The 26,454-nt window shown below is 46.1% G+C and overlaps 2 protein-coding genes and 1 long non-coding RNA gene across 17 annotated transcripts in view; 1 reads left to right on the top strand and 2 right to left on the bottom strand.

Annotated features, from left to right (window-relative positions):
- The window catches only part of raph1b (Ras association (RalGDS/AF-6) and pleckstrin homology domains 1b), a 77,711-nt gene extending 67,542 nt beyond the window's left edge, over positions 1-10,169 (top strand). For all 9 annotated transcript variants that reach the window (XM_036952462.2, XM_036952461.2, XM_036952460.2 and 6 more), the window contains 5 exons: positions 1,709-1,819; positions 3,256-3,354; positions 3,640-3,766; positions 4,385-4,521; positions 5,072-10,169. In XM_036952462.2, the coding sequence (XP_036808357.2) occupies positions 1,709-1,819; positions 3,256-3,354; positions 3,640-3,766; positions 4,385-4,521; positions 5,072-8,041 (3,444 nt within the window). In that variant the 3' untranslated portion in view covers positions 8,042-10,169. The remainder of the gene's footprint in view (positions 1-1,708; positions 1,820-3,255; positions 3,355-3,639; positions 3,767-4,384; positions 4,522-5,071) is intronic.
- A 4,322-nt stretch (positions 10,170-14,491) lies between these two features.
- LOC110495952 (uncharacterized) lies at positions 14,492-17,091 on the bottom strand. Its single transcript, XR_002469493.3, has 3 exons — positions 16,451-17,091; positions 15,956-16,014; positions 14,492-15,817 (listed from the first exon to the last, which is right to left on the bottom strand). It is a non-coding gene; the product is annotated as an uncharacterized LOC110495952 (long non-coding RNA).
- A 341-nt stretch (positions 17,092-17,432) lies between these two features.
- Positions 17,433-25,933, bottom strand: alg11 (ALG11 alpha-1,2-mannosyltransferase). Of its 7 annotated transcripts, none has more exons than XM_090208281.1 (7): positions 25,829-25,915; positions 24,368-24,476; positions 23,873-24,079; positions 21,365-21,586; positions 20,200-20,571; positions 19,151-19,728; positions 17,433-18,728 (listed from the first exon to the last, which is right to left on the bottom strand). In XM_090208281.1, the coding sequence occupies exons 4-7, from the start codon at positions 21,544-21,546 to the stop codon at positions 18,445-18,447; spliced, it is 1,416 nt and encodes a 471-aa protein (XP_090064407.1). In that variant the 5' UTR covers positions 21,547-21,586; positions 23,873-24,079; positions 24,368-24,476; positions 25,829-25,915; the 3' UTR covers positions 17,433-18,444. The 7 variants fall into 7 exon arrangements, with proteins under 7 accessions (XP_090064407.1, XP_090064408.1, XP_090064410.1 ...); XM_090208282.1 differs by having other exon boundaries at positions 24,368-24,555; positions 25,829-25,910; XM_090208284.1 differs by having other exon boundaries at positions 24,368-24,452; positions 25,829-25,908.
- Positions 25,934-26,454: the final 521 nt, after the last annotated feature.

Here is a 26,454-nt window from a genome sequence, read left to right as displayed (position 1 = left end):
AAGTCGATCCCGCTCCAGAGTACAGGCCTCGGTGTAGCGCTCATTCCTTCGACGATAAACACGAATCCGACCGTCACCCCTGGTGATACAAAACCACGACTCGTCAGAGAAAAGCACTTTTTGCCAGTCCTGTCTGGTCCAGCGACGGTGGGTTTGTGCAACATAGATGACGTTGTTGCCGGTGATGTCTGGTGAGGACCTTCCTTACCACAGGCCTACAAGCCCTCAGTCCAGCCTCTCTCAGCCTATTGCGGACAGTCTGAGCACTGATGGAGGGATTGTGCGCTCCTGGTGTACTTCGGGCAGTGGTTGTTGCCATCCTGTACCTGTCCTGCAGGTGTGATGTTCGGATGTACTGATCCTGTGCAGGTGTTGTTACACGTGGTCTGCCACTCAGAGGACGGTCAGCTGTCTGTCCTGTCTCCCTGTAGCGCTGTCTTCGGCGTCTCATATTACGGACATTGCAATTTCTTGCCCTGGCCACATCTGCAGTCCTCATGCCTCCTTGCAGCATGCCTAAGGCACGTTCACGCAGATGAGCAGGGACCCTGTGCATCTTTCTTTAGGTGTTTTTGAGTCAGTAGAAAGGCCTCTTTAGTGCCCTAAGTTTTCATAACTGTGACCATAATTGCCTACCGTCTGTAAGCTGTTAGTGTCTTAACGACCGTTCCACAGGTGCATGTTCATTACTTGTTTATGGTTCATTGAACAAACATGGGAAACAGTGTTTAAACCCTTTACAATGATGAACTGTGAAGTTATTTGGATTTTTACGAATTATCTTTGAAAGACAGGGTCCTGAGAAAGGGATGTTTCTTTTTTTTGCTGAGTATATCTCTACTCACTCTCCTCTTTCTCCCTCCATATAGACTTCTCTAGTCTAAAGCCTCGGACAATTTATTTATTTAAAGTTTTTGCGAAAATCGGTCGGCCTTTTAACTTGAACTGCTGTTGAGAGTTGCAATAGTAGACGGCACAAGAAGTATTTAGAAATGTGGTATTGCATGGGCAGTTTTCCTCTCGTCATTCACTGACAGACCTTAGAGCAGTTGTTCCCAAACTAAAAAATAAAAAAAGGAATTCAGTCCGGCTTTAAACTCGCTTGTAATAGTGGAATGCACAAGGTGCAATTTGGAAATTGGGTAGTGTATCATCACTTCCTCTTGTCATGTTAGTCATTATATACCTTTAGAGAGCTAGAAATGTCCAGATCAACTAGCCCATGTCGGTTAACAATTTTATTTCGTTTTTGTAGCCCATAGATATTGTTGTAATTTTCATGTCACTAAATATCACATGAATACACATTAGACATGGCAAAATGTATAGAATTGCAAGAAAATGTGCTTTAAAACTGCAAAACTGTCTTTGCACCCCATGACTTAATGTTTGAATTGCAGGAAATAGGTTTTAACGTTGCAACATTCTCTCCACCAACAAGAGGGGTGTGAACCGTTTGTGTCATGAACGGTGCTTGTGCCAGTAGAAATAGATGCGCGGGGGGGGGGGGGGGGATGTTCCCCAATGTTGGAAGGTGGTCCGAGTGGGGGTTTGTTGCTATGCCGATAAACAACAATATCCATCCGGACCTTTGCCACCTAGGAAATTGTGTGACCGGACCTTATCAAATAGTATTTGAGTACCCTTGCAATTAATGATATAACCAATCATATCTAAAGATATGAATCCTGTCTCTCCTTCTATATAGGCCTCCCGGGACCTGGTATGCTTTCTACAGCTGGACCACGTTAATGTGTACTACGGCCAAGACTACCGCAGCAAGTACAAGGCCCCCACAGACTACTGCCTGGCCCTTAAGGTAAGCCAAACCCCCCTCCTCCCTTTCACCTAATGGAACACTCCACTTCTGCTTCTTGTGGAGAATTGATTAGGGACTCATTTTTAGACAAGGGGTGGCACATTTTTAGAGTAGAGATGTTGCGGTGAGCCTGGACAAGCCCATTAAGATGGATCTGCTGTGTGAGTGGATGTGGTCTGGGTAATGCCATCCTGTGAGGTCTTAACACCAATGCCCTGTCCACTTAATAGGACCATTACGATCTGCATACTGGAAAGATCGTTTGTCTCCACGCCACTTCTTTTTAAAATCACACAACCCCTGAAAAACACCAACAATAAGTTTTAAGGCGCCACTCTCCTATATTATTAATGTTGATCTGTCTTTAGCTGTAGTCAAACTAACAGGCACAAAGGCAATTATCAAGGATGGTTTTGGAATCAATATCTTTACCGGAACGATCATGGCTGCTCAGACACCTAGACAGAATATTTGCAGCACTCAGTAAAACTCAAATAGAACTAGAAAGGAAAATGACTTTGAGAAGACGTCTAAAATCTGTGTGTTCCCGACGTTGAAGTTGGGTTCAATTTAGGTGCTGAATGAACGTTGTAAATATGTATTTTCTGGATGTTCAAATCGGTTCTGAATGAAAGTTGAACAGATGGAATTTATAGCCTGTCTATGTTTGGGCCAAATCAAGGCTGGTCTAGACCGGACAAAATCTGAACATAGACATCTATGATTGGTTCAATTTGTTCCGGACTGGACCAAAAACCAACGTACGTGGAAATCCAGACCGTTTTAAACTGCACAAAAAAAGGCGTCTGGACAGGACCAAAAAAACACATCCAAAAGGTGTCAGTGTTGGTCCCTGCTTATTGAGGTATAGACCACAGTGTCACCTGAAATTGAATTTTAGGATGCCCATCTATGTGGTGGGCCTACCGTTTGTAAAACACCCAAAAAAGACGTCCGGACAGATCCAAAAATACGTCAGTGTCGGTCCACGCTTACTGGGGTGTAGCCTACCGTGTGGCCCACAATGGAATTTTAGGAATGCCCATTCATGTGGGTAGGCCCACCGTTTGTAAAAAATAAATAAATAAACTGTCTGTTGCATTGTCTTTATTAGTCCTGATTCCTGTGAGTAATCAATTTGGCTATTTAAACTCTGAATATCAGCTACCCAACTTTTTCCGGGGGAGTTATCCTGAACCTATTTGCAATGTGTTTACACAGCGGGAAATGTAGATGTGTTTCCTTTTTCACTATGATCAGCTTGTAAAAAATACAAACTTAAAACCACTGATCAGGACAATTTAGCCCATGGGATCAAACTTCTGGACAGCAGAAGGACCTGATTGGCCATTCCATATTGTCCATTCCTCCAAAGAACGAAGTGAAACTACATGTGTTGTGTTGTCATGGTAACACGCATGTCTCTGTGTGTTCAGCACCCCCAGATCCAGAAAAAGTCCCAGTACATCAAGTATCTGTGCTGTGATGATGTCAGGACCCTCCACCAATGGTTCAACGGCATTCGCATCGCCAAGGTAAACCTTAACCTCCTCGTCACTCTCAAACATGACTATTAGAGGCTATATAGAACTTTTGCTCTTAAGCCAAAAGGGGTCCCCTAAACTTAAAGCTTTTATTTTAATTTTTTTAATTTCCCCGAAAACTAAAGATGGTGTGTTACAAGATTTGGTCAATATTAAATCCTATATTTACATGAAGCATGCAACCAAAATACACTGGGGGAAAAAAATATACACCATTCGATGTAAACAATTAGCAACTGTGACCTCTCTCTTTCCCCCACGATGGCGGTGGTGTAGTACGGGAAACAGCTGTATGTGAACTACCAGGAGGCCATGAAACGCACGGAGGCGGCCTACGACTGGTCCTCCCTCTCCACCTCCAGCATCCGCTCTGGCTCCAGCTCCGGGTCAGCCAGTCTGCCCGGTGAGTCAGTCTTCCAGGGCTTCTAACTGGTGTGGGATCAGCTGCTCATGTCCACGGTGGTCCACTGAGACCTAATGGTAGTGGCTGGGGGACTATGATAGACAAGCACAGATCCGGCATCAGCTTGGTTGTCATTTCGAATTCAGTCGATTCAGAAGAGATTGACATGCTATTAATCAATTGATATCCTATTATTTTCAAAGACTACTTTTTGATTCAATTTCTGAATTGGAGTTCAGATGGAATTGACCACAACCCCTGTCAAGCAGTAGGTAAATTGATTCTAGTTCTGATCTTGAATCAGTTGTTGTGGCTTTGAGTCTATCTATAGACACATGGATTCACCTTTTTTTTACACACTCACTCCCATTACTCAAATCTGCAAAATAGCGAGTACTAATATGGCAGTTCGGTGGCTTCAGAGCCTCTTGTTAGCTAATGCATAGGTCAGCAATCTAGTGTTTATATGCTCCGGGGTGAAGTTTCCCCCTAGGTACAGATCTAGGATCAGCTTCCCCTTGCCCAATCCTAACCTTAACCATTAGTGGGGAAATTCAACAATGACCCAAGATCAGCATCTAGCGGCTCTCTTCCATGGCTGTGTGTGTGTCCCCCTAGAGTCCCAGTCGAACCACTCGGGCCAGTCAGACAGTGGAGTGGACACGGCCTCCAGCCACGGGCGCTCCCAGAGCGTGGTCAGCTCCATCTTCTCTGAGGCCTGGAAGAGAGGAACGCAGATGGAGGAGAACACCAGGGTTAGTCCTTCTCCCCTTTGACCTCTTCACTCCAGCATATCCCTCCTTTGTATTTCCTCTCTTCTCTCTATATGTCTCTCCATTGCATCCCTCCTTTCTCCTCTTTGTCTCCATCAGATTTTTTTACTGAAATGGTTGATTTTTGTCTCGGTCGCAAGTTTTTCCTCTCTCTTTGCTTGAATTTTTCTTTCACTCACTGCTGGTTCTAGTAAGGTTCTACTTTAGGGTAACACTTTATTTTGATAGTCAGTCCATCTGTAGATGCTCTACAATCAGTAACATTTCAACCAGGGCCGGCGCCAGAACAAATCAGTTGGACGCCTTTGATTTCCATAGGGGGGGGGACAAGGAGGTACGGTAGGGCGGTCCAGGCCACCTAATGCCCACTCATAACGCCGGGGCTAATTTCACTATCTACTAACCCTTATCCTAAAGTTAACCCTAGCCCTAACCTTAAACCTTATCCTAACCCTTACCTGTAACTGTTGCGTATCAACAGATGGTCCATGTTGATCCTGTACTCATTGTGTGTACTTCTGTCCCCACACAGATGAGGGAGTCCACCAGAGGCGCCACCCTCCCCCACCCTGTCCTTGCGCACCGCCAGACCCCACAACTGGAGCCCCCTGCGTCGGCTACGCCGCCACAACAGCAGCCGCCTCCCCAGTCTCGCAGCAGCTACACCCATGCTGCACCCCCCCAGCCACAGGAGGGCACCTCCCCCCTGCTTCAACAGCAACTGCCCCCCCAGATCCGCAGCGGTTACACCCAGTCCATGTCCCCTCAGCCCTCCCCTCCGCCACCCCAACAGCTGCCCCCCCAACAGCTGCCCCCCCAGATACGCAGCAGTTACACCCAGGTCCTGCCTTGCCTGCCCCGCCAGCCCTCCCCTCCACCACCCCAACAGCTTCCCCCCCAGATCCACAGCAGTTACACCCATGTCCTGCCTCCCCAGCCTTTCCCTCCACCACCCCAACAGCTGCCCCCCCAGATCCGCAGTAGTTACACCCAGGTCTTGCCCTCTCTGCCCTCCCCTACACCACCCTCCCTGCCCCCCCAACTTTCTCCACCAGCCCAACAGCTGCCCCCCCACATCCGTAGCAGTTACACCCAGGTCTTGCCCTCCCTGCCGCCACAGCCCTCTCCTGCACCACTAGAACAGCTGTCCCCACAGCCCTGCAGCAGCTACAACCAAGCTGTACCCCCTCCACCCCCACCTCCCCCGCCGCCCCCTCCCCCGCCGCCTCCTCCCCCGCCGCCCCTGCCTGCCAGCAGCACCCCCCACCACTCGGGCCCCACCGTGTTCGCCAAGTACAGCACCATCACCCGGCTGCAGAACCAGAACGCCGCCCACCAGGCCGCCAATCTCCATAGGGCGCAAAACAACCACCAGAGCCCACCAAGGGTGCTAGCTCAAGCCCCGCCTCCTCCCCATCAGACGGCTGTCAAACCGCTGGTCAACAACATCAATGTCCCGCCTCCTCCGCCTCCCCCTCCCCCACCATCCATGCCTGCCCTGGGGTCGGCCATGGCCGCACTCCGGCTCGGGCCCCCCACCCCGGCTGTCGTGCCCCAGTTCATCCCACCGCCGCCGCAGAGCAACGACATCCCCCCTCCCCCTCCTCTTCACCCAGACACCATGCCAGGTCTGTGTACATCGCGCTACGGCGCCAACACCCTCCAGCAGGCACTGGCCCAGAAGTTCCCCAGCGGTCCCCCCCAGGGCCCCTCTCCCTCCACTGCCAGACTGGTCGAGTCGCCCCTGGCAACGCCTCCGCCTCCCCAGCAGCTCTCGATGCCGACACCCCCTCCTCCTCCTCCCCCACCACCTCCCCCTCCTACCCCACCGCCTCCCCAGCAGGTCTCGGTGCTGACACCCCCTCCTCCTCCTCCTCCCCCCCCACCTCCTCCCCCTCCTACCCCACTGCCTTCCCAGCAGCTCTCGGTGCTGACACCCCCTCCTCCCCCACCGCCTCCCCAGCAGCTCTCGGTGCAGACACCCCCTTTTCCTCCCCCACCTCCTCAGCAGCAGTACTCGCCCGCAGCTGCTCCCCCCACTGCCCTACCCAAAACCTTCTCCCCAGGCTTTCTGCTCCACCATGGTGCCCAGAAGCCTCCCTACCCAGTTTCCCCTCTCCCTCCCACCCCACCTGCTGCCCCAACTCCTCCCCCACCACCGCCCCCGCCGGTGTCAATGAAGAAGCAGCACAGCCTACAGATAGGCCACACCCCCAACCAGCCCCCTCCCACATTTCCCAAGCAGCACAGCCTCTCCAAGCCGCCACCCCTGTCCTTCATGGCTCCGCCCACCACCACCTCTCTGGTCAAACAGATGGCAGGCCAGTTCCCAGGGTCCACACTGTCTACCAATCACACTGAGAGCCCCAAAGCCCCCCTGTCTCCTCCTGCGGTGAAGGCCAAACCAAGATGGCAGCCAGGTGGTGGACAGGCCCAGCAACAGGCCCCAGAGTTCCCTCCACCCCCTTCTGAGAGCAGCCTGCCTTTCCCCCCTCCTCCCCCGCCTCCACCTGCTCCGGTCACCGGCCCTGCCCCACCTGCTCCCCCTCCCCCTCCCATCACTGGCCCCACCCCTCCGCCTCCCCCTCTCCCCACCGGCAACCTAGGCTCGCCCCTGAAGAGATCTCCATTGGGCTCCTCCACCTCCTCCTCGGGCTCCTCTGTCTGGGGGGGCAAGAAACCCCTGCCTGCCACCCCCCAGAAGGCCTCCAGCATCAAGTCTAACTCCTCTGCTGAATACCAGGAGTCCCGCAGGAACCTTCTCAGCAAGTTTGCCTCCCAGTCCTCTTCCCCCTCCACCTTCCCGTCCTCCCCTGCCGTACCCCTGGGTAGTTTTCCCTCTAAGGACCCCTCCCCGGCCGGCCCCGCGGCGCCCCCAAAGCCAGGCAAGCTGAACCTGGCCAACCTGGCCCTGCAGGCCAAAGTGGGTCAGCAGCGCCAGTCCACCGCTGACTTCCCCCCTCCCCCGCCGACTTTTGATCTCTTCCCCCCTCCTCCGCTGCCCAGTGACGGCCACGTCGGGGCACCTAAGGTGGCAGTGGTCAACCCCCAGCCAAAAGTACCGCCCGCCCCCCCGGGTCCCCCTCCCCCCGCCACCATCAACTCCTCCTGGGGCAAGGGCTCCCTGAAGAAGGCCCCTCCCCCTACGCTGCAGCGGAACCAGCCATCTCCCCCAGCCCTGTCCCCACCTCCCAAGCTGCCCACCTCGCCCCCCAATGGGAACGGCAACAACGGCGTCCCCCAGCCAGGCAACTTCATGGACGACCTGAACCGGACTCTGAAGCGCAAGTCAGTGAGCCGGCAGGGTTCGCTCTCCTCGTCCCGCCTCTCCGGTCCCAACCTGGAACCCGCTGCGGGCACCATGGACGACATGGAGTTGGCGCTGCCCCCACCGCCACCCGAGTTGCTGTCGGGGGGGAACGTCTCAGGCTATGCAACGCTACGGCGGGGGCCCCCTCCGGCCCCACCCAAGAGGGGGGGCAACACCAAACTGACACACTGACCAGGGGAGTGGTAGAAAAGGAGACTGTTGGATGATGCCTACATTACCTCTCTTGGAGAGGAGCTTCTATCTATCACACAGGACCGTCAGTGGACATTGACAAACTGAACTCCTCGTGTTCCATGATTATGATGGTGAATACTTAACCATGTAAATAAGGAAACGCCAAACCATGTATCCGCTTCTTCTTTGCCATATGTTTGTGCCACGTAATCAGAAAACCATAATAACGACGTTAGGATTCATTCTGCATTGGTACTGCATGGACATGCTGTAAAACATGACGCTCTTTGGTGAGTGTGTGTGTATGTGGACCCGTTTGTGTGCGTGTATGTGTGCATGCGCGTGTTCACATGCATCCGTGTGTGAGAGCGAGAGATAGAAGGGGAAATGGGTTAACAGCCCATAATGGAAGGCCTCTGTAATAGGGATTGTTATTTTGCCTCTGTTTTTATATGAAATAATTTAATACATGAAAGGATTTTCTTATTTTTTTGTTAAGTTTTTAAAAGCTAGTTGGATAAATCAATTTGATTGGAAATCATGAGATCGAAAAACTTTAGAGTATAGGCTGAGAGGTTATTTTAATCAATGAGCTACGAATTCCCAACATTTCCTAAGTATTCCCTGAATGTTTTACAAGTGTCTCGCTCTTTGTGCTGTCATTCGGTGACACGTGAATCAGGACGCCTTTTTTTCAGACGATTGCCCTCTCGAAAGAATCTCCAAATGAAAAAAGGAAATTCCCTCCTCCTAAAGGCACGAAGCCATGACTGTGCAACTGGAAACATTTGTGACTTGAAATAATTTTTTTCATAAATGTTTTATTTAATGCGTAACAATTTTTTTGCTTAACTGAAGACTGAAATGGCACGAGGCATATTGTGTTTATGTCTTCGAGGGCCCTGTGGGGTGTGTGCTGTGTTTGTTTGACCTGACCTGCATCTGGGTCGTGTTTATTAGGCACCAAGCAGAAGAAAACGGATTGTGAAACAGGGAGGAATTTACTGGATTGTCCAATAAACACACACATTCACTTTTCGTTGCTACATGTTCTAAAACGTTTGGTGCCTAATGAACATCTGCTTCTGTTTCTGTACAGTAACAGCCCTTGCTTCCCTCCCATTGCCCCCTGCTGCCTTTAAATTGTTACATGACATGGCCTAAAAATGATAGAAATATAATGTACAGAGTGGGGACAGCTGTGCTCCAGGTGCAGTTTACTATATACTCAGTTATTCTCAACATGGTGGCTAAAATTGAAGCAACACGTTGGTGCTTGAAGGTACTGAGCATTGAATTATGTTGTCATTAGCATTAAGCTAGACCTGACTGGCAAAATTAACCCACAAATTCCTGTCTGGCTCGCATTAAAATTGAATGTTGCTTTCTACTCTGTTGCTTTCTATATCCTGTTTTTATGGCCTAAACATTCCAGTGTAGTGCACTTTCCTGCTTCTCCTGCCAAAGTGCAGTGCAGAGAAAGGGGGCGGTGTTCTCGCAGCAATGCCTTCATTTCAAGGGTGCTAGTGCTTATTATCCTAATAAGCCTGGATATCAATGGGTAGACATCTTATGTTCAATGTAGGGTTTGTCCCAATTCTCCACTCTTCTCCCGAATTGTGAACATCCTGGATTGGATTGATAAAAGCATTAGCTACGGTTCCCACCATTGTTAGCAATAGGTACAGTATAGCGACCATAACCACAAAGCTGAATTGCCCGTGCTGAACTCAAGTGGACCATGAATGTTGAGGGACCACTACTAGACACACAACATGCTGTCATATTAATCTTGCGTATCTACATTGCTCTGTATTGGTGAAGTTGGCTCTAGTTGCTGATCTTGGGTCGTTTTTGCCGCTAATGGTTGGGGGCAGGGAAGCTGATCCTAGATCTGTACCTAGGGGAAACTTCACCCCAGAGCCTGTGCATTTTCATGATTGAATGTCATCCTTTTCAGGTTGTTGGTTTGCAGTATGTCAAACTGAAGTAGGCATTAAATTATTGAAGTGTTGTTTCTGATTTTGGGAGCCAAATGAAGAAAACGGGGGGAGATTGCAGACTAAATGTCTTTACTTGCATATAAACCGAAGATCACAATATAAATGTTCAAATCATACCTCGACCATGTCCCAGTGTCTTGTTTATCACCAACTCTATGGTTAATGTATTGGTTAACTTAAAGGGGAAATCTGGGACTCAAACAGCTTTTTTGTTGTTGTTGCTAAATAGCTAAGGAAATGGGACTGGAGCAATATAACCACTAAAACGATTAACCAGGGCTGGGATTCATTCTGCTTGTGCCTGTCAACGATGCACCATAAGGTAATTTACAATTTAACCGACATCTGCAGCATTTATCGTGAATGCAATGGAGTAAAACAAGCTTATATTTTGATTGTGGTAAGTGTTATTAAGCTCACAAGGCATTATTCAAAAATAATGGCTATATATAATTGATTTAGAAGTCGAATTGGATGTACCAATCTCAGATTGTCCCTTTAACCTTTGTCTACTGTTGTGAAAGAATGGAACTTAAAGATTGAGGCTGGAGCATCTAATGCTTCCTTCCTTGAAGTAGTCACTGATCTGACATACACTACATGACCAAAAGTATGTGGACACCTGCTTGTCAAACATCATTCCAAAATCCTGGGCATTGATATGAAGTTGGTCCACCTTTGCTGCTATAACTATCTACACTCTTCTGGGAAGGCTTTCCACTAGATGCTGGAATATTGCTGCTGGGACTTGCTTCCATTCAGCTACAACAGTATTAGCGAGGCCAGACGATTAGGCGTGACTCGCAGCCAGCGTTCCAATTCATCCCAAAGGTGTTCAATGGGGTTGAGGTCAGGGCTCTGTGCAGGCCGGTCAAGTTCTTCCACACCGATCTCGACATGGACCTCGCTTTGTGCAAGGACGCATTGTCATGCTGAAACAGGAAGGGGCCTTCCCCAAACTGTTGCCACAAAGTTGGAAGCACAGAATCGTCTAGAATGTCATTGTATGCTGTAGCGTTATTTCCCTTCAATGGAACTAAGGGGCATAGCCCGAACCATGAAAAACAGCCCCAGATCATTATTACTCCTCCACCAAACTTTACAATTGGCACAGTATTGTGGCAGGTAGCGCTCTCCTGGCATCCGCCAAACCCAGATGGTGACGTGTGATTAATCACTCCAGAGAACACGTTTCCACTGCTCCAGAGTCCAATGGCGGAAAGCTTTACACCTCTCCAGCTGACGCTTGGCATTGCGCATGGTGATCTTAGGCTTGTGTGCGGCTGCTGGGCCACGGAAATACATTTCATTAAGCTACCGACGAACAGTTCTTGTGCTGATATTGCAACACTCGGTAGTGAGTGTTGCAACTGAGGACAGACTATTTTTACACGCTACATGCGTTAGCACTCGGTGGTCCCGTTCTGAGAGCCTGTGTGGCCTACCACTTCGTGGCTGAGACGTTTTTGCTCCTAGATGTTTCCACATCACAATAACAGCACTTACAGTTGACCAGGGCAGCTCTAGCAGGGCAGACATTTTACAAACTGACTTGACAGTGCCACGTTGAAAGTCACTAAGCTCTTCCTAAGGCCATTCTACTGCCAATATTTGCCTATGGATTTTTAAGCCTAGAGACAATTGAGATGTGGATTGTGTGCCATTCAGAGGATGCATGGCTGTGTGCTCGATTTTATACACCTGTCAGCAACAGGTGTGGCTGAAGTGGTCAACTCCACTCATTTGAAATGGTGTCCACATACTTTGTATATAGTGTAACCAATGCAATTGAGAGGTTGCTTATACAAATCCAGTTATGTTGGATCAGTGGTTACTTCAAGGAAAGAACGTTTAAAAAAAAAATAGGCTTAGTGTCCTGTTGTATTCTAGAAGAGCTAATTTGTATACCCGTCACTGGTATGATAAGCATTGTGTACAAAACATTTAGGAACACTTGCTCTTTCTATGAAACGAACCAGGTGAAAGCTATGGTCCTTTATTGATGTCACTTGTTAAAAATCCACTTCAATCAATGTCGATAAAGGGGAGGAGACAGGTTAAAGAAGGATTTTTAAGCCTAGAGACAATTGAGATGTGGATTGTGTGCCATTCAGACAAAATACTTAAGTTCCTTTTAAACAGGTTATGGTAGTAGGTATCAGGGTGTCAAGAACTGCAACGCTGCTGGGTTTTTCACACTCAACCGTTTCATATCTAATATTATTTATTTTTATATAGCCCTTCGTACATCAGCTGATATCTCAAAGTGCTGTACAGAAACCCAGCCTAAAACCCCAAACAGCAAGCAATGCAGGTGTAGAAGCGCCTGTCTGCTGTGTGTATCAGGAATGGGCCACTACCCAAAGGACATCCAGTCAACTTGACACAACCGTGGGAAGCATTGGAGTCAACATGTGCCAGCATCCCTGTGGAACGCTTTCGACACCTTTGAGTCCATGCCCTGACGAATTGAGGGCAAAAGGGGTTGCAACTCAATATTAGAAAGGTGTTCCTAATGTTTTGTACACTCAGGCCATCCAATTCTTATTTTCCATTAATCGGTCTTTTGACTAGTCAAATGAGCTCTATTACCAATAATGGGGCAAAATATCATAATAGGGCTGCCTGTATAAACGAAGACAAACACTATCTTTGATAAGAGGGAATGTGGCTCTGGGTTGATGGGCTTTGAGTGCTCTCTTGTGGTCTGCATACACAGGATCACCCTGCATCCGTCTTTCAATCACGATGGACAGTGGATAATTTGTCATTCTTAGAAATTAAATCCCAGAGGCTTGTATGTCCCATTGACTGAACATGAAAATGAATGACGACTCACATTCAGACGAGTAATCAATTTAATTGGAAATTAGCTCATGTTCCATCGCCACCATCAGAACCTCCCTTCTTTCCAACGAGTACTGTCAGGGCCTGATCAGGAGAATGTCACGTTATAGAATTGTATGGTGTAGAACAGATATGGTTGTCTGTCAGAATTGTAATGTATAGAGCTGACAATTCACTATTCTATCTGCAACACTCAGAACGTTTCACATCACTGAATATACTCCAGGTGGTTGCCGAAGCTGATCCCAAAGAGGCGACAGCAGAGGCTCCATTTCCTGTCTGGAGAAAGAGTGGCTGGGAAAGAGAGGGGCCTCAGATGCCAGGCACAGGCAGGGCAGGGCCTGCAGCAATACATTATTTTGGTTAGCACAGTGATTATTTTGAGTGTTCTATACATTGGTGTCAACTGAAGCAGATTTGCTTTAGCCTGGTCCCTAGATCTGTTTGTGCCATCTTGCCGACTGACCAAAGGAGATAAAGACCACAATAGCAGATCTGGGAACAGGCTAGGTTTGCTTACCCCTGTTCCCAAATTGTTACACATTCAACTGCTGCCTCTTACTCGTGAAGTTCTGTTGATAGAGAATCTGGATTTAGTTATTTTTCTGTATGCCCCAGCTAGACACTTTAGCTCTGTTTATACCTGGTGTAAACATGAATCCTTTGTCCTGGTCTTGTCTACATTCCGATTTTGCCCTCATTTCAAGAAATGCCTCTACAAGTAGCCCACGTTAACATAGTGGGGCAAAAAAGTATTTAGTCAGCCACCAATTGTGCAAGTTCTCCCACTTAAAAAGATGAGGCCTGTAATTTATCATAGGTACACTTCAACTATGAGACAAAATGAGAGAAAAAAATCCAGAAAATCACATTGTAGGATTTTTAATGAATTTATTTGCAAATTATGGTGGAAAATAAGTATTTGGTCAATAACAAGTTTCTCAATACCTTTATATACCCTTTGTTGGCAATGACAGAGGTCAAATGTTTTCTGTAAGTTTTCACAAGGTTTTCACACACTGTTGCTGGTATTTTGGCCCATTCCTCCATGCAGATCTCCTCTAGAGCAGTGATGTTTTGGGACTGTTGCTGGGCAACACGGACTTTCAACTCCCTCCAAAGATTTTCTATGGGGTTGAGATCTGGAGACTGGCTAGGCCACTCCAGGACGTTGAAATGCTTCTTACGAAGCCACTCCTTCGTTGCCCGGGCGGTGTGTTTGGGATCATTGTCATGCTGAAAGACCCAGCCACGTTTCATTTTCAATGCCCTTGCTGATGATAGGCTGTTACTTTGGTCCCAGCTCTCTGCAGGTCATTCACTAGGTCCCCCCGTGTGGTTCTGGGATTTTTGACCCCACGAGGTGAGATCTTGCGTGGGGCCCCAGATCCAGGGAGATTATCAGTATGTCTTCCATTTCCTAATAATTGCTCCCACAGTTGATTTCTTCAAACCAAGCTGCTTACCTATTGCATATTCAGTCTTCCCAGCCTGGTGCAGGTCTACAATTTTGTTTCTGGTGTCCTTTGACAGCTCTTTGGTCTTGGCCATAGTGGAGTTTGACTGTTTGAGCTTGTGGACAGGTGTCTCCCTATGGGACACCGCCTGGATTCGAACCAGGGACTGAGATGCTGCGCCACCCGGGAGCCCAATTACAGCATTATTTAATCTGCAGTTATTGTTCTGCCATTTATCCTTTTACCAGTAATTTTTACATGTACATTTAATTTTGTAACTAAATGCAAACAACATTAACTTCCAAAATGTATGTAGGGAAACCCCTGGCTGTTCCATAACCGGTTCTGATGTTATGAGTACATTTTTGAAAAATCTTGGTTATTTTCTAAGCAAAAAGGACTCCCAAAGGAGCCGAGTCCTCATTCAAATCCCCAGAGCTCACTTTAAAGAGGACTGAGATGGATTATTTTAAAGAGGACTAATGTGAAAACACCCTTTATTTCTCTTAATCTGTTGGGCAACCCCCCCCCCCCCCCCCCTCTCACCTCTTCACTACTGGACTCGGCGGTGTCCTGGCCACAGTTCAGGGACACAACCTGAGTGAGCTCTGCACACACGTGTTGTGCAGGAGGTGGGAGGGAGGGGAGGATTAGTGGTAGTTAAGTAAATGGGCATACAATAAAGCACTTTGATCACTATGCTAGTACACAATGAAGGCTTCTTTATCTAAAAATCTATATCTTTAGCTTTTATAACAGGCACCAGTCCTGTTGGAATGATCAAGGCAGAGAAACTAATTTGGTGACATTCTGTTCTCCCCTGTCTGTCACAAACACAGCATCCCATGCCAAAATCAACAGTGTGTGGAGTCTGTCAACAGTTGAGAATGTCCTAAAAACCATCAGTTTATAGATGAACCTCACAAACCCTTTATCGGACTACCACAGTAGTCTACGACCAAAAAATTTGCTCATATTGATGTAAAATACAGCTGTAGCTGTTTGTCTGGTCGAAGATTGAGAAAAGATATTCGATTTGTGGGTCAAGATTTTTTTTTTTTGCTAAAGAGATGTGTTCATGTATTTATCAGTCCCAATCCTTCATCAGCTGCGTATTGGGGAGAAATGATTTATGAACATTTCAGTCTCAAAGTAGTGTATAGAGAGTAGAGTGCTGATCTAGGATCAGGGCCTCCCTGTCCATAGTGTATTTTTATTAATTACGATCTGAAAGGGAAAACCGATCATCACTCTTATTCTGAGATGCTTGATAAGGCCAGGTTCTATTTCTTGTACTGAGTTCATAGGCTGCGATGACACGTGCCCAATTCAGACAAATCAGATCTTTTCTTTGGCCAATAATCGAGGATTGGGTCTCACCACAAAGGTCCCACTCTGAAAGTACATCTCTGTGAGTTCTCCAGAGCTCTTCAGACAGTTTGTCTCCTTTATCCCAAATTAACTACCTGGAAGAGAAGATAGATCTTAATGCATGTGATGACGTGTAATGAACAAAATCAAATGGACTGAGGCATGTGTAGAAGCCCTATTAGAACCAGCTGCAAAATTGAGTTCTACACCTGAAAGGATTGTATATCACTTACCTGAGCAGCACAAAGACTGCAGCAAGGCCAGCAGAACAACACACCACTTCATCTTCTGTCTATCATAAAACAAAGCACCTCGATCATCAACTCCCCCATTCCTTAAATACAGTACGATCAGACTCTACCCAGCACTGTTCCTTCCACTAACCTTAGTGCTTTGGGTTTATTTCAATGCCAACAGTATTGACCTACAGAAGGAAATCTCATTACTTTCAAGTGGTCTTCTTCCTGGAACTAAACTTGCCACATGTTCATTTACCAGATGCACTTTCAATCTTACAAATCAGTGCAAACAACTACCGTAATTGCTGGACTATTAAGCGCACCTGAATATAAACCGCACCCACTGAATTATTAAAAAAGATGTATTTTGTACATAAATAAGCCGCACATGTCTATAAGCCGCAGGTGCCTACCGGTACATTGAAACAAATGAACTTTACACAGCCTTTAAACGAAACACGGCTTGTAACAAAAATTAAAACAGCCTACCAAGAAAGTAATTGGTCACTATCTTTCTCCTCCTGTGCACTGAAACCACTGAAGTCATCTCCTTCGGTGTCGGAGTTGAATAGCCTCAGAATTGCTTCATCCGATGTTGGATCGTTTTCATTGTCGCTCTCGTCACTTTCATCCGGATGCAAATTCCCCGCTGAGCTCATGCTGCCCCCTTCAACACGCAGCAGTCCAGCCTTTCGAAACCCGTTGATGATAGTGGATTTTTTGACAATGCTCCACGCTGTCAGGACCCACTGGCAGACTTGACCATAAGATGCTATTCGCCTGCAGCCCGTTTTAGTGAAGGATTTCTCCCCACTTGTCATCCAAGCTTTCCACTGAACAAGGAGCGCCACCTTAAATGCACGATTTACACTGATGTCGAGTGGCTGCAAATACTTTGGGCCATCTGCTTTTCTTCCCTCTGAAAGCTTTTGTCTTTTTGCACTGAGTCAGTTCCTCACGCTGCCGTTTCCAACGTCTTATCGACTCATTAAGGCTAAGCTCCCATGCAGCAGCTCTATTTCCTTTTCCAACAGCCAGATCGATCGCTTGAAAGCTGAAAGCTGCATCATATGCATTTCTCCGTGTCTTTGCCATGATGAGGGTGACAAAATTACTACCGTAATCAGAATGATGAAGTTTGAGCGCCCTCGATTTACGTCACATTATGTGACGGTGCTCAGTTTTTTGGCGGCATGAATCTTGTGAATGCGGGAAAAATCCATAAATTAGCCGGGTCATTGTATAAACCGCGAGGTTCAAAGTGTGGGAATAAAGTAGCGGCTTATAGTCCGGAAATTACTATATATAGCAAGTAAAACCTTCAAATAGCCGCCATGTGCGAAGGCAGTGCTAAAAAAACACAAGTTTGCTTGCAAGAAGACCGCTACAACAGTTTTCTGATTGTCCTATTCATGTTTGCACTCAAATGTTTGAACAATTTATCATTGCACTAAAGATGACAAAACCAATGTATTTTATAAATGTTTTAATATAAAAAAAAACAACTTCCTACTTAGGATACAGAACGGCATTTCTAGTTATTTAAAAATGTTAAGTAACAATCTTAATTATCACAGCAGTCATCAGAATTGTAAAGTTAGTCTCTACAGGCTCATCACCACCCTCTCGCTGATGTCAGCAAACAGAGTTTGGTCATCATCAAAGACAGTCAGATACTGCTGTCATTCCAGGTAGTCTTTTTTTTGTAGTCACACTACACAAGAGATCAGATCTCACAATGCCTAGAGATGTTTCACATCCCAAGAACCACATTAAACACTATATGTAGCCTAGCGGTTAGGAGCGTTGGGCCAGTAAGAGGTCGCTGGTTCAAATCCCGAGCCAACTAGGTGAAAAAAATATGTTGACATGCCCGTGAGCAAGGCAACTGCTCCAGGGTTGCCGTCAATAACGGCTGATCCCTGACTGGGTGGGATATAAACAATTTCCAATTCACACGTGTGAAATAATACAAATGTAAGCACCCACCTAATTATCTTAATCTTCTGATATTTGTAGTTTGACTGAAAAAAAGACAACCTGGAATGCCATCAAAATCACAGTTGTGTCCAGTCCTTGCTAGACGAGCACTAATCTAGTCTACCAGCCGGCTCTCTGTACGCGTTGACAATCGAGACGGGGAACTTGGGAGGCTAGACGAGGACTAATCTAGTCTACCAGCCGGCTCTCTGTATGCGTTGACAATCGAGACGGGGAACTTGGGAGGCTAGACGAGCACTAATCTTATGCCTCAAGTACAAAATACAATGGTCTTGAAAACAAAACAAATACTAAACATTTAAGACCCTCTAGAAAGAGAGTGGACGCCTGGACTGACACGTCAATAAATACATCTCTTTCATTTAAGTCAACGTATTCCTGGTGCATTTTAACACAAACTGTATCCTATGTCAACTAAAAGAATGGCTAGTATGCATGCACGCGCACACCCATGAGCGTGACACACTTCCACCCACCCCCCCTCATCGCTCCAGTGTCCCCATGAGAGGCTCCATGGCGGCCAGGAAGCAGGCCTCAAACTCCTGGTCGGAGAAGCGGGTGACCGAGAGGCGGGCGTTGCGTCGGATCTCCAGGCGGGCCGAGGGTGACAGGGCCAGGATGCGCTCAATGGCGTCTGCGTAGCCGTCCTCATCCTCGGCCAGGAAGCCCGTCTGGCGGCCCTCGTAGGGCACCACAATGTCCAGCCTGGGGCCTCCAGACTTGTGGGCCAGGACGACGGTCCCAGCCGCCATGCACTCCACCACCCCTGAGAGCAGAGGGTAAGTGTTGGCTTTAAAGTTAGACACATTACAGGGTGTATAATTGCATTACCTAAGACTGCATGTATATTGAACACTGAAAATAGCATTTTAGCATCCACAGCCACCTGGCTAGCAACCCAGCCATTTTGAGAAACTTGCTATGGGTGTTAAAAATGCCTGTATGCCTTCATCTTTTATTTTTATAAAGAGGAGGATTAACAAAAGCATATTGTAACAGAACAATGTACTACAATTTCAGAATGGGCTGTTGAATATAGGTGTATGAGAACTCCAGTCAGTACAGGATTATACAGTACTACATTTTCGGAATGTAGAGAATGAGCGCTTTGCTTTGGAATAATAGCCACTTCAGCTGTTGAATAATATAAATGACAGTTGTATAGAATGATGGTAATTCTGTTTTTACCTATCCCGAAGTGTTCGTTCCACATGGTGTGCAGTCCCACCGTAGCTTCCCCCAACTCCCTCTTCAGCTCCTCAAACGGCACGTTGAGTTTAAACTCCACCCTGTCCGCCACGCCCAGCTCCTGGCACAGACCTCTCAGCATCAACACCCTATCCTCATCCTCTTGGTTCCGGCATCCACCAATCAGCACCAACCTCAGCGACTCCCTTCCTCCCGGCCCCGCAACTAGCCCCGCTTCTTTCTTCTGCAGCACCTTCCGGAAGGCGCGAATCTGAAGCCGATGGTCCTTCTCCGGTCGAAACTGACCAATGGAAACGATGGAATGGCACTTCCGGTCCGAGTCCTCGTCCAACGGGAGCTGGAGGAAGGCGCGGGTGTCGCAGGGCGGGAAGACTAGGCAGGTGCGGTTGGTCGCTCGCCATAGGGTCAGGATGTGGTTCAGGGTCCAGCTGGAGTTGACCATGACCACGTCGCTGCAGGAGCCGGCCAGACCATAGAGCAGCGCCAGCAGGCAGTAGTAGACAACCTTGACCGCGCTCAGGAACAGGTTGTTGGAGATGTAGTCTGCGTTGTTGAACCTGGAAACATAGGGGGGAGGTTGGTTAGGGAATGGTAAATGATAACATGATAGGATCAGGTGAAGGGAAGAATAAACAACAAGGGGAAGTCATGCCCTGATGTCAATGATATAGCGGAAAGTGTACCTAAGTTACAACACTGATTGATGCAGGATTGATGACAGTCAAAACAATGACAGCGGTGCTATGTGTTAGATAGTGCTTGTAAGTTTCCAGAGCATTCCCAATTTCCCATTAGCCTGATTTGATCTTGATCTTAGCCTAGTCCAGATCTGTAGGTGACTTTTTAGCTAACTTTTCTGACTAACATTGTCATGCCATGGTAGTCAGAGTGTGACATTGACAATAAATCGGCAGAGAGGCATTGGCTAAAGCGCATTCCGATATGGACCTGGCTATATTATCCTAGTTTGACTGTCTCGGGGGCCAGGGGTCTGTAGTGAGAAACAGGGTTCTGAGACGATTACCTACCTGGGGTTCCTCTCGCGCACCACCGACAGCATGTCTGTGCTGATGGTGGGGTAGTGCACGTAGCTAGCCACGTGACAACCCCCTAGGTATTTAAACACAGGCAGAGTGAAGGCGTAACCCATGGAGTCGATGTAGACATCTGGGACAAACTCCGTAAGGGCTTCCCAACCAAGGAAGATTGAGCCTACACTTTGACCAATCAGAGTGAAGTGGGGGAAGAGGCTGGCCTCGACCAACAGGCGGTGTTTGAGGAAGACAAACTGGACGGGTCGAGGTAAAAGGATGTTGAAGCGCCGCCGGGCGCCATCAAGAATCTGCTGGTTCGTCACACCCTGGTCGCCCGTGTACACCATGAAGTTGACATCTTGGTACCTATGACATGGAGAAGACCATATTTATTATTGCATACAGTAGCAAACCCTTTTGCAATGGATAACGTTTTGCAACGAAAACAAAAGTTTATTGGACAAGTTCAGGTAGTCCCCAGTTGGTTGTACTTCCCTTCCCTGTGGGTCTGTTTGCTTCCATTTGGTTCCTAGTGAATATGACCCAGGTGAGTGAATTAATGTGGAAGACTGGGAGATGTTCATTAGGGCACAATACAGAAAATGTTACGCAAGGAGAAATTAAAATGGGCGTTAAGTCCCTCCCTGTTCCAATCCTTTTTCTTCCCTTTGGTGCCTAATGAACATGGCAACGAATTACTGTTGGATATGGGTTTTTTCATACTGTGTGAACATTATAATCAACATAATGCTTGAGAAACAGGTAGCAAGCTGAGATTCGGTAGATAATCCACCAAAGTATATTATTCATGCTGAATGCACTGAGCAATATGTAGTAACATCCTATAGCTAGGAATATTATTATTAAGCAATAAGGCCCGAGGCTTTTCTTATGCACAACGCAACACGTCTCATACCCCCAAGGTGCCTTATTGCAATTATAAACTGGTTACCAACGTAATTAGTGCAGTAGAAATTAATGTTTTGTCATACCGGTGGTATACAGTCTGATACACCACAGCTGTCAGCCAATCAGCATTCAGGGCTCGAACCACCCAGTTTACAATAATAATATTATTAGTCACTGGTGATTATTAGCTGGTGTGGCTTAGCTTAGTCAAGGTGCAACGACATACATTGAAAGTGCAATTTTCCCTTACCTATTCTGCAAAGCTCTGAGGGCACACCACAGCACTCTCTCACCACCACCTCCCGCGTTGCAGTACGGGTGAAAGAAAGCCACCGTGGGACGCCCATCACGCGCTCGCCGTGCGTTCCTGTTTGCCTGCAGCCACACGCGCACCCCCATGACAAGCACGACCAGGGTGGCGGTCAGGAGCATGCACAGAAACACGCATGGCAGAAGCAATGTCCACAACAACCTGGGGTAATGAGAGAACTATAAGAGATAAGGTGACAGACCTGCTCTACAGAAAAGGTAAGGCCAATTCAGTAAGACAACGTTGTGTAACGTTCAGATAGAAATATATAATGTAGCAAGAACAATCACGCATCTCTGACTTGTAGAATGTGGAATCACATCAGCTGTATTTATGCCATTTCTATCTGCAACCATCTGTTATTTTCCCACTGAATGCTCAGATATGTAGCTAGCTAGAGCAAACATACCGCTCTGACATGTAGAAAAAGAGAGCCATATGAGCTATAGCAGCTCTATTCATGACATTTCTACCTGCAACGTTCCACAACGTTTGCCAAACGTTACTACTGAACAAGGCCCAGGAACCCTGTTAAACTGATAATCTACACTTAAGGTGGAAACTTTCCGTGGGAATATATGGGAATTTACGGAATCTAATGTAGATGTTTTTTGCATTGGATATATTTACAATATCATATGGAGACAGAAACATAAACCTTTTACCATATAAGTAGACCTAATTGCAAATTATAAAATCCTCCCAATAGAAATAAAACTATTTAGCTACGAATTGAACTTTAAATGAGTTGACTCTTCACATGGGATGATTTCACTGAACACCAAAAGAAAGGGATATTGAATGACCCCCAATGCCCAAAAATGTTTTCAACATACATCTGTAAAATGATAGTCTAGAAATGAAAGCTCTTCCTCTCAGGCTTCCATGCCTTTTCCCTGGACCTCCTCAATGTCCACCTCTTGAACATCAGACTCTGAGGCCTCATCTTCCCTGTCACTTTCCAACCTTGTTGAGGATGGCTCGTTGTCAGCCTAAAAAAAAAACTCAAATTTGCCCAGATGGCCACCAATTTTTCAAACCTTGTATTGGTCAGCCTGTTGCGTGCTTTGGTGGGTGTTCCCAAACAAAGACCAGTTGCGCTCTGAGGCACCTGATGTTGGTGGGATTTGGAGGATGGAGGCAACAGGGGAAAGATCCTCAGATCCACAAAGTCCCTTCCACCAAGTGGCTGATGAGATATGTTGGCACAACTACCATATTGTACATAGTGTACTTCGCCAGACTGCCAAGAACCTTGCCCTCATCCAGGCCAAGGTGGCAAGACACAGTAGTGATGACACCATAGGCCTTATTGATCTCTGCACCAGACAGGATGCTCTTGCCAGCATACTTGGGGTCCAACATGTACGCTGTGGCGTGTATGGGCTTCAGGCAGAAGTCTTCACGCTTTTTGATGGATTTCAGAACTGCAGTTTCCTCTGCTTGGAGGAACAGTGAAGTGGGCAGGGCAGTACGGATTTATTCTCTTACATCTGCAAGCAGAGTCTGAACATCAGACAGGATGGTATTGTCTCCCTCAATCCATGCAATGGCTACTGCCATAGGTTTCAGGAGTTTCAGGCTGCTTACCACTCTCCCAAAATACAAAATCCAGGAGGATCCTCTTGATGGGGCTGTCCTTATCGGCAGACTGTGATATGGACATTTCTTGGAGAGACTCCTTCCCCTCCAGGAGACTGTCAAACATAATGACAACACCACCCCAATGGGTGTTGCTGGGCAGCTTCAATGTGGTGCTCTTATGCTTCTCATATTACTGCTATAACTTGATGACCCTTTACATACTTTACCATTTCCTTGGCTCTCTTGTAGAGTGTATCCCATTGTTTTCAGTGCCACGAAGTCCTTGAGGAGCAGATTCAATGCATGAGCAGCACAGCCAATGTGTGTGATTTGAGGGTAAGACTCCTCCACTTTAGACCAAGCAGCCTTCATGTTCGCAGCATTGTCTGTCACCAGTGCAAATACCTTCTGTGGTCCAAGGTCATTGATGACTGCCTTAAGCTCATCTGCAACGTAGAGACAGGTGTGTCTGTTGTCCCGTGTGTCTGTGCTCTTGTAGAATACCGGTTGAGGGGAGGAGATTGTCGTTAATTATTCCATGGCCGAACATTCGACCACCCATCAAAGATGATTGCAATACATTCTGCTTTCTCTTCGATTTGATTGACCTTCACTTGAATACTGCATCCAGCAAATCAGTAGATAGAAAATGTCTGGTTGGAGGGGTGTATGCTGGGCGAAGAACATTCAGAAATCTATTCCAATACACATTGCCTGTGAGCATCAAGAGGTGAACCAGTTGCATACACAGCTCGAGCAAGACATTCATCAGCATTTCTCTGACTATGTTCCTCCATTGAGTCAAAATTCCAGGAGGACCATGAGCTGTTGCTATCGATAAGGTGTCGGATTCATCATTTTCACCTTGAATAAAAGTAGAGGGACTTTTGTCAGAGGTTGCTTGTTGAGAGCGCTGAGGGAACTTTATGCACTTGGCCAGATGATTCTGCATCTTTGATGCATTCTTCACATATGATTTGGCATAGTATTTTCAAATGTACACCACTTTTCTTTCTACATAAGCTGCAGTGAAATGTCTCTATCACATCAGATAGTGCCCGTGGCATTTTCCTGCAAAGAAAAAAATGAGTAAAAAACAAAACAAATACAATTCCATGTACAGATAGCTAGATTAAAACAACTCCTTTGTAAGATACATGTTTTAAAATTAAACATGTATGGAAACAGGTGAAGTAACACTCCTCAGCAAGCTCAAGCAAGCTAAAACCCACATGGTAGCAAAAACGAACTAGCAGAAATTGTTAATAAGTTAGTTCCAGGCTGTATTTACTAGTTAACAAAAAATCATGCATGTCATAAAATATATTCACCCCACCCTGCATTGTAATCAAAACTTACCAGAAAGCATGCAGTCCTTGGCTCAGACAGTGTAGTAGTGTGGGCTCAATAGCATCTCATTATTGTGCAAGATCTTGAGAATCAACTGTACATGTGATGGAAGAATACACTGTGCATGCAGAGGGTTGCAATTCCATTTAATTGGGGACAGTTTAACCAAAATATGCCACAAGACCTAGAATTGCCTCCTGTATCCCACAAAAAAAGGTTCACTGTTATATGCTAACTTTTTGGTTGAATTTAAGCTAAATTCCCAGACTTAACTTCCCATAGAACATTTCCGGGGGAAATCTGGAAATTTACTGGAAAGTTTCCGACCCTATCTATACCAAAAGTTTGCTTTAGAAAAACCTTCGCACGTAGGATTTCAGCGGTTACATTCGCCCACCATTGGCTCCAATTCCGACGCTGTGTATTAATGTTAGAAACGTAAATAATCATGGCTTTCAAACTGGTTTACAAAACATGTTCTGATATACCCTATTGATAGTATATTCTGGCCAGGGGAGGTTTGTTAAGATCCCCGACGATCATTCTGAATGCTTAAACACATTGCTTGCGGTACGGTTATGGAAACATAATGAACGTATCTTTCATATCAGAAATCATTTTCAAAAAACAAAATGGTTAAATTATTACACATCTTGATAGTGTTAGTGTTCTCACATGGCCATATCTCCATGTTACCTTTGTTTACAGAAGACTGAAGAAATAGGCAGACATCTGGTTGTCACTTACCACAAATACAAAGTCAAAATTGGCTATTGTAAAAATTCATGAAAATAAAAAATGAGCTTTGTGTTCTTAATTTATGGTTAGGTATAATGTTAATGGGGTTAAGGTTAGGTTTAAAATCAGATATTTAAGAAGATACATTGTAGAAATAGGCAGGGTTTATGACTTAACTAGTGTTAAGGGGATGGGGGATGTGGATTATGGATGTGTAAAACTACTACAGTAACTATTTTGTATGCATCTTTCTAGTTGACATGAAAGATAAGGGGTGGCATATCAGCGTGTTTCAAAAACCATTTTGCAAGCGATGATTGACGTTTCTAAACGTCAAAATACACAGCGTCGGAATTGTAGTTCATATGCAGCCACCCAAACTTACTGCGTGGGCGAAGCTAAGCGCTGAAAACCCTACGCCATGAATAAGAGTTTGACAGCTAGCTAGCTACATTCCATGAGCAACAAGACACGACTTAAGAAAAATGACACGAGTCGACATTGATAAACATAAGCTATGAATTACTTGTGATAAAATAATAGCTGACTTAACGTTAGCTAACTAACGTAGGTGATGTACTGCTGTTGACAGCTAATTAGCTAGCCAGCTGGTTAGCGATAATGCCTAGCTAGCTGACTAAAACAATAAATAGCACAATGTTTTGTCTAGTTAGCTGGGCAAATATCTAACATCATTAGATAAAGATGTACATAAAATAAAAAAAATCCAACCTGATTAGATCACACAAACATTGAGCAAGTTGATCATGGACAGACATCTTGACAACACAACCTCCAAACCGGAAATGTTTGTGCTGCAAGTTCACTATTGGTTTTTATTTGAGGTTAGCGCGTCCGTTCTTATTATACCTCGGTGAGAGCATAGCGCCACCTGGTGTAGTGAATGATGTGTATAAAATCATTTTGGCACTCCTCAATTGTACCAAATATTTTGGAAGCTATAGAAAGTAATTTATGAATGTCTACATTCGTTTTTCACGTTTATTCTATTACAGACACCTTAATGCATACTTTTAAATTATATTCTGTGTGCTAAACATAAAATAAATAAAAAAGTATTAAAGTATTTTTTTAAGAGTACTAATATTAATGTCCCCACTACAAAAAAACAACAACTTAAAAACATGTGATATGTCCTTGAAACCTTGAAATTGAAATGCTGTAGAATACGGCCGACTGGTGGCCAACATGGCCGTCTGGTGGCTTCAAAGCCTCTCAATGGCCAATAAATAACAAATTGCAATCTATGATTTATACACATCATTGGGTGTAGCACAGTGAATTTGTCTGTGAGCTGACAGATTTTGCATAATGAATATACAATATTCTGTAGACCT

The sequence above is a fragment of the Oncorhynchus mykiss genome, chromosome 18 (assembly GCF_057628025.1).
Source record: "Oncorhynchus mykiss isolate SJ-2025 chromosome 18, ASM5762802v1, whole genome shotgun sequence".
NCBI classification, from domain to species: Eukaryota; Metazoa; Chordata; class Actinopteri; order Salmoniformes; family Salmonidae; genus Oncorhynchus; species Oncorhynchus mykiss.
Note: the sequence above shows the minus strand (reverse complement) of the source record. Positions and strands in the feature narration are given on the sequence as shown.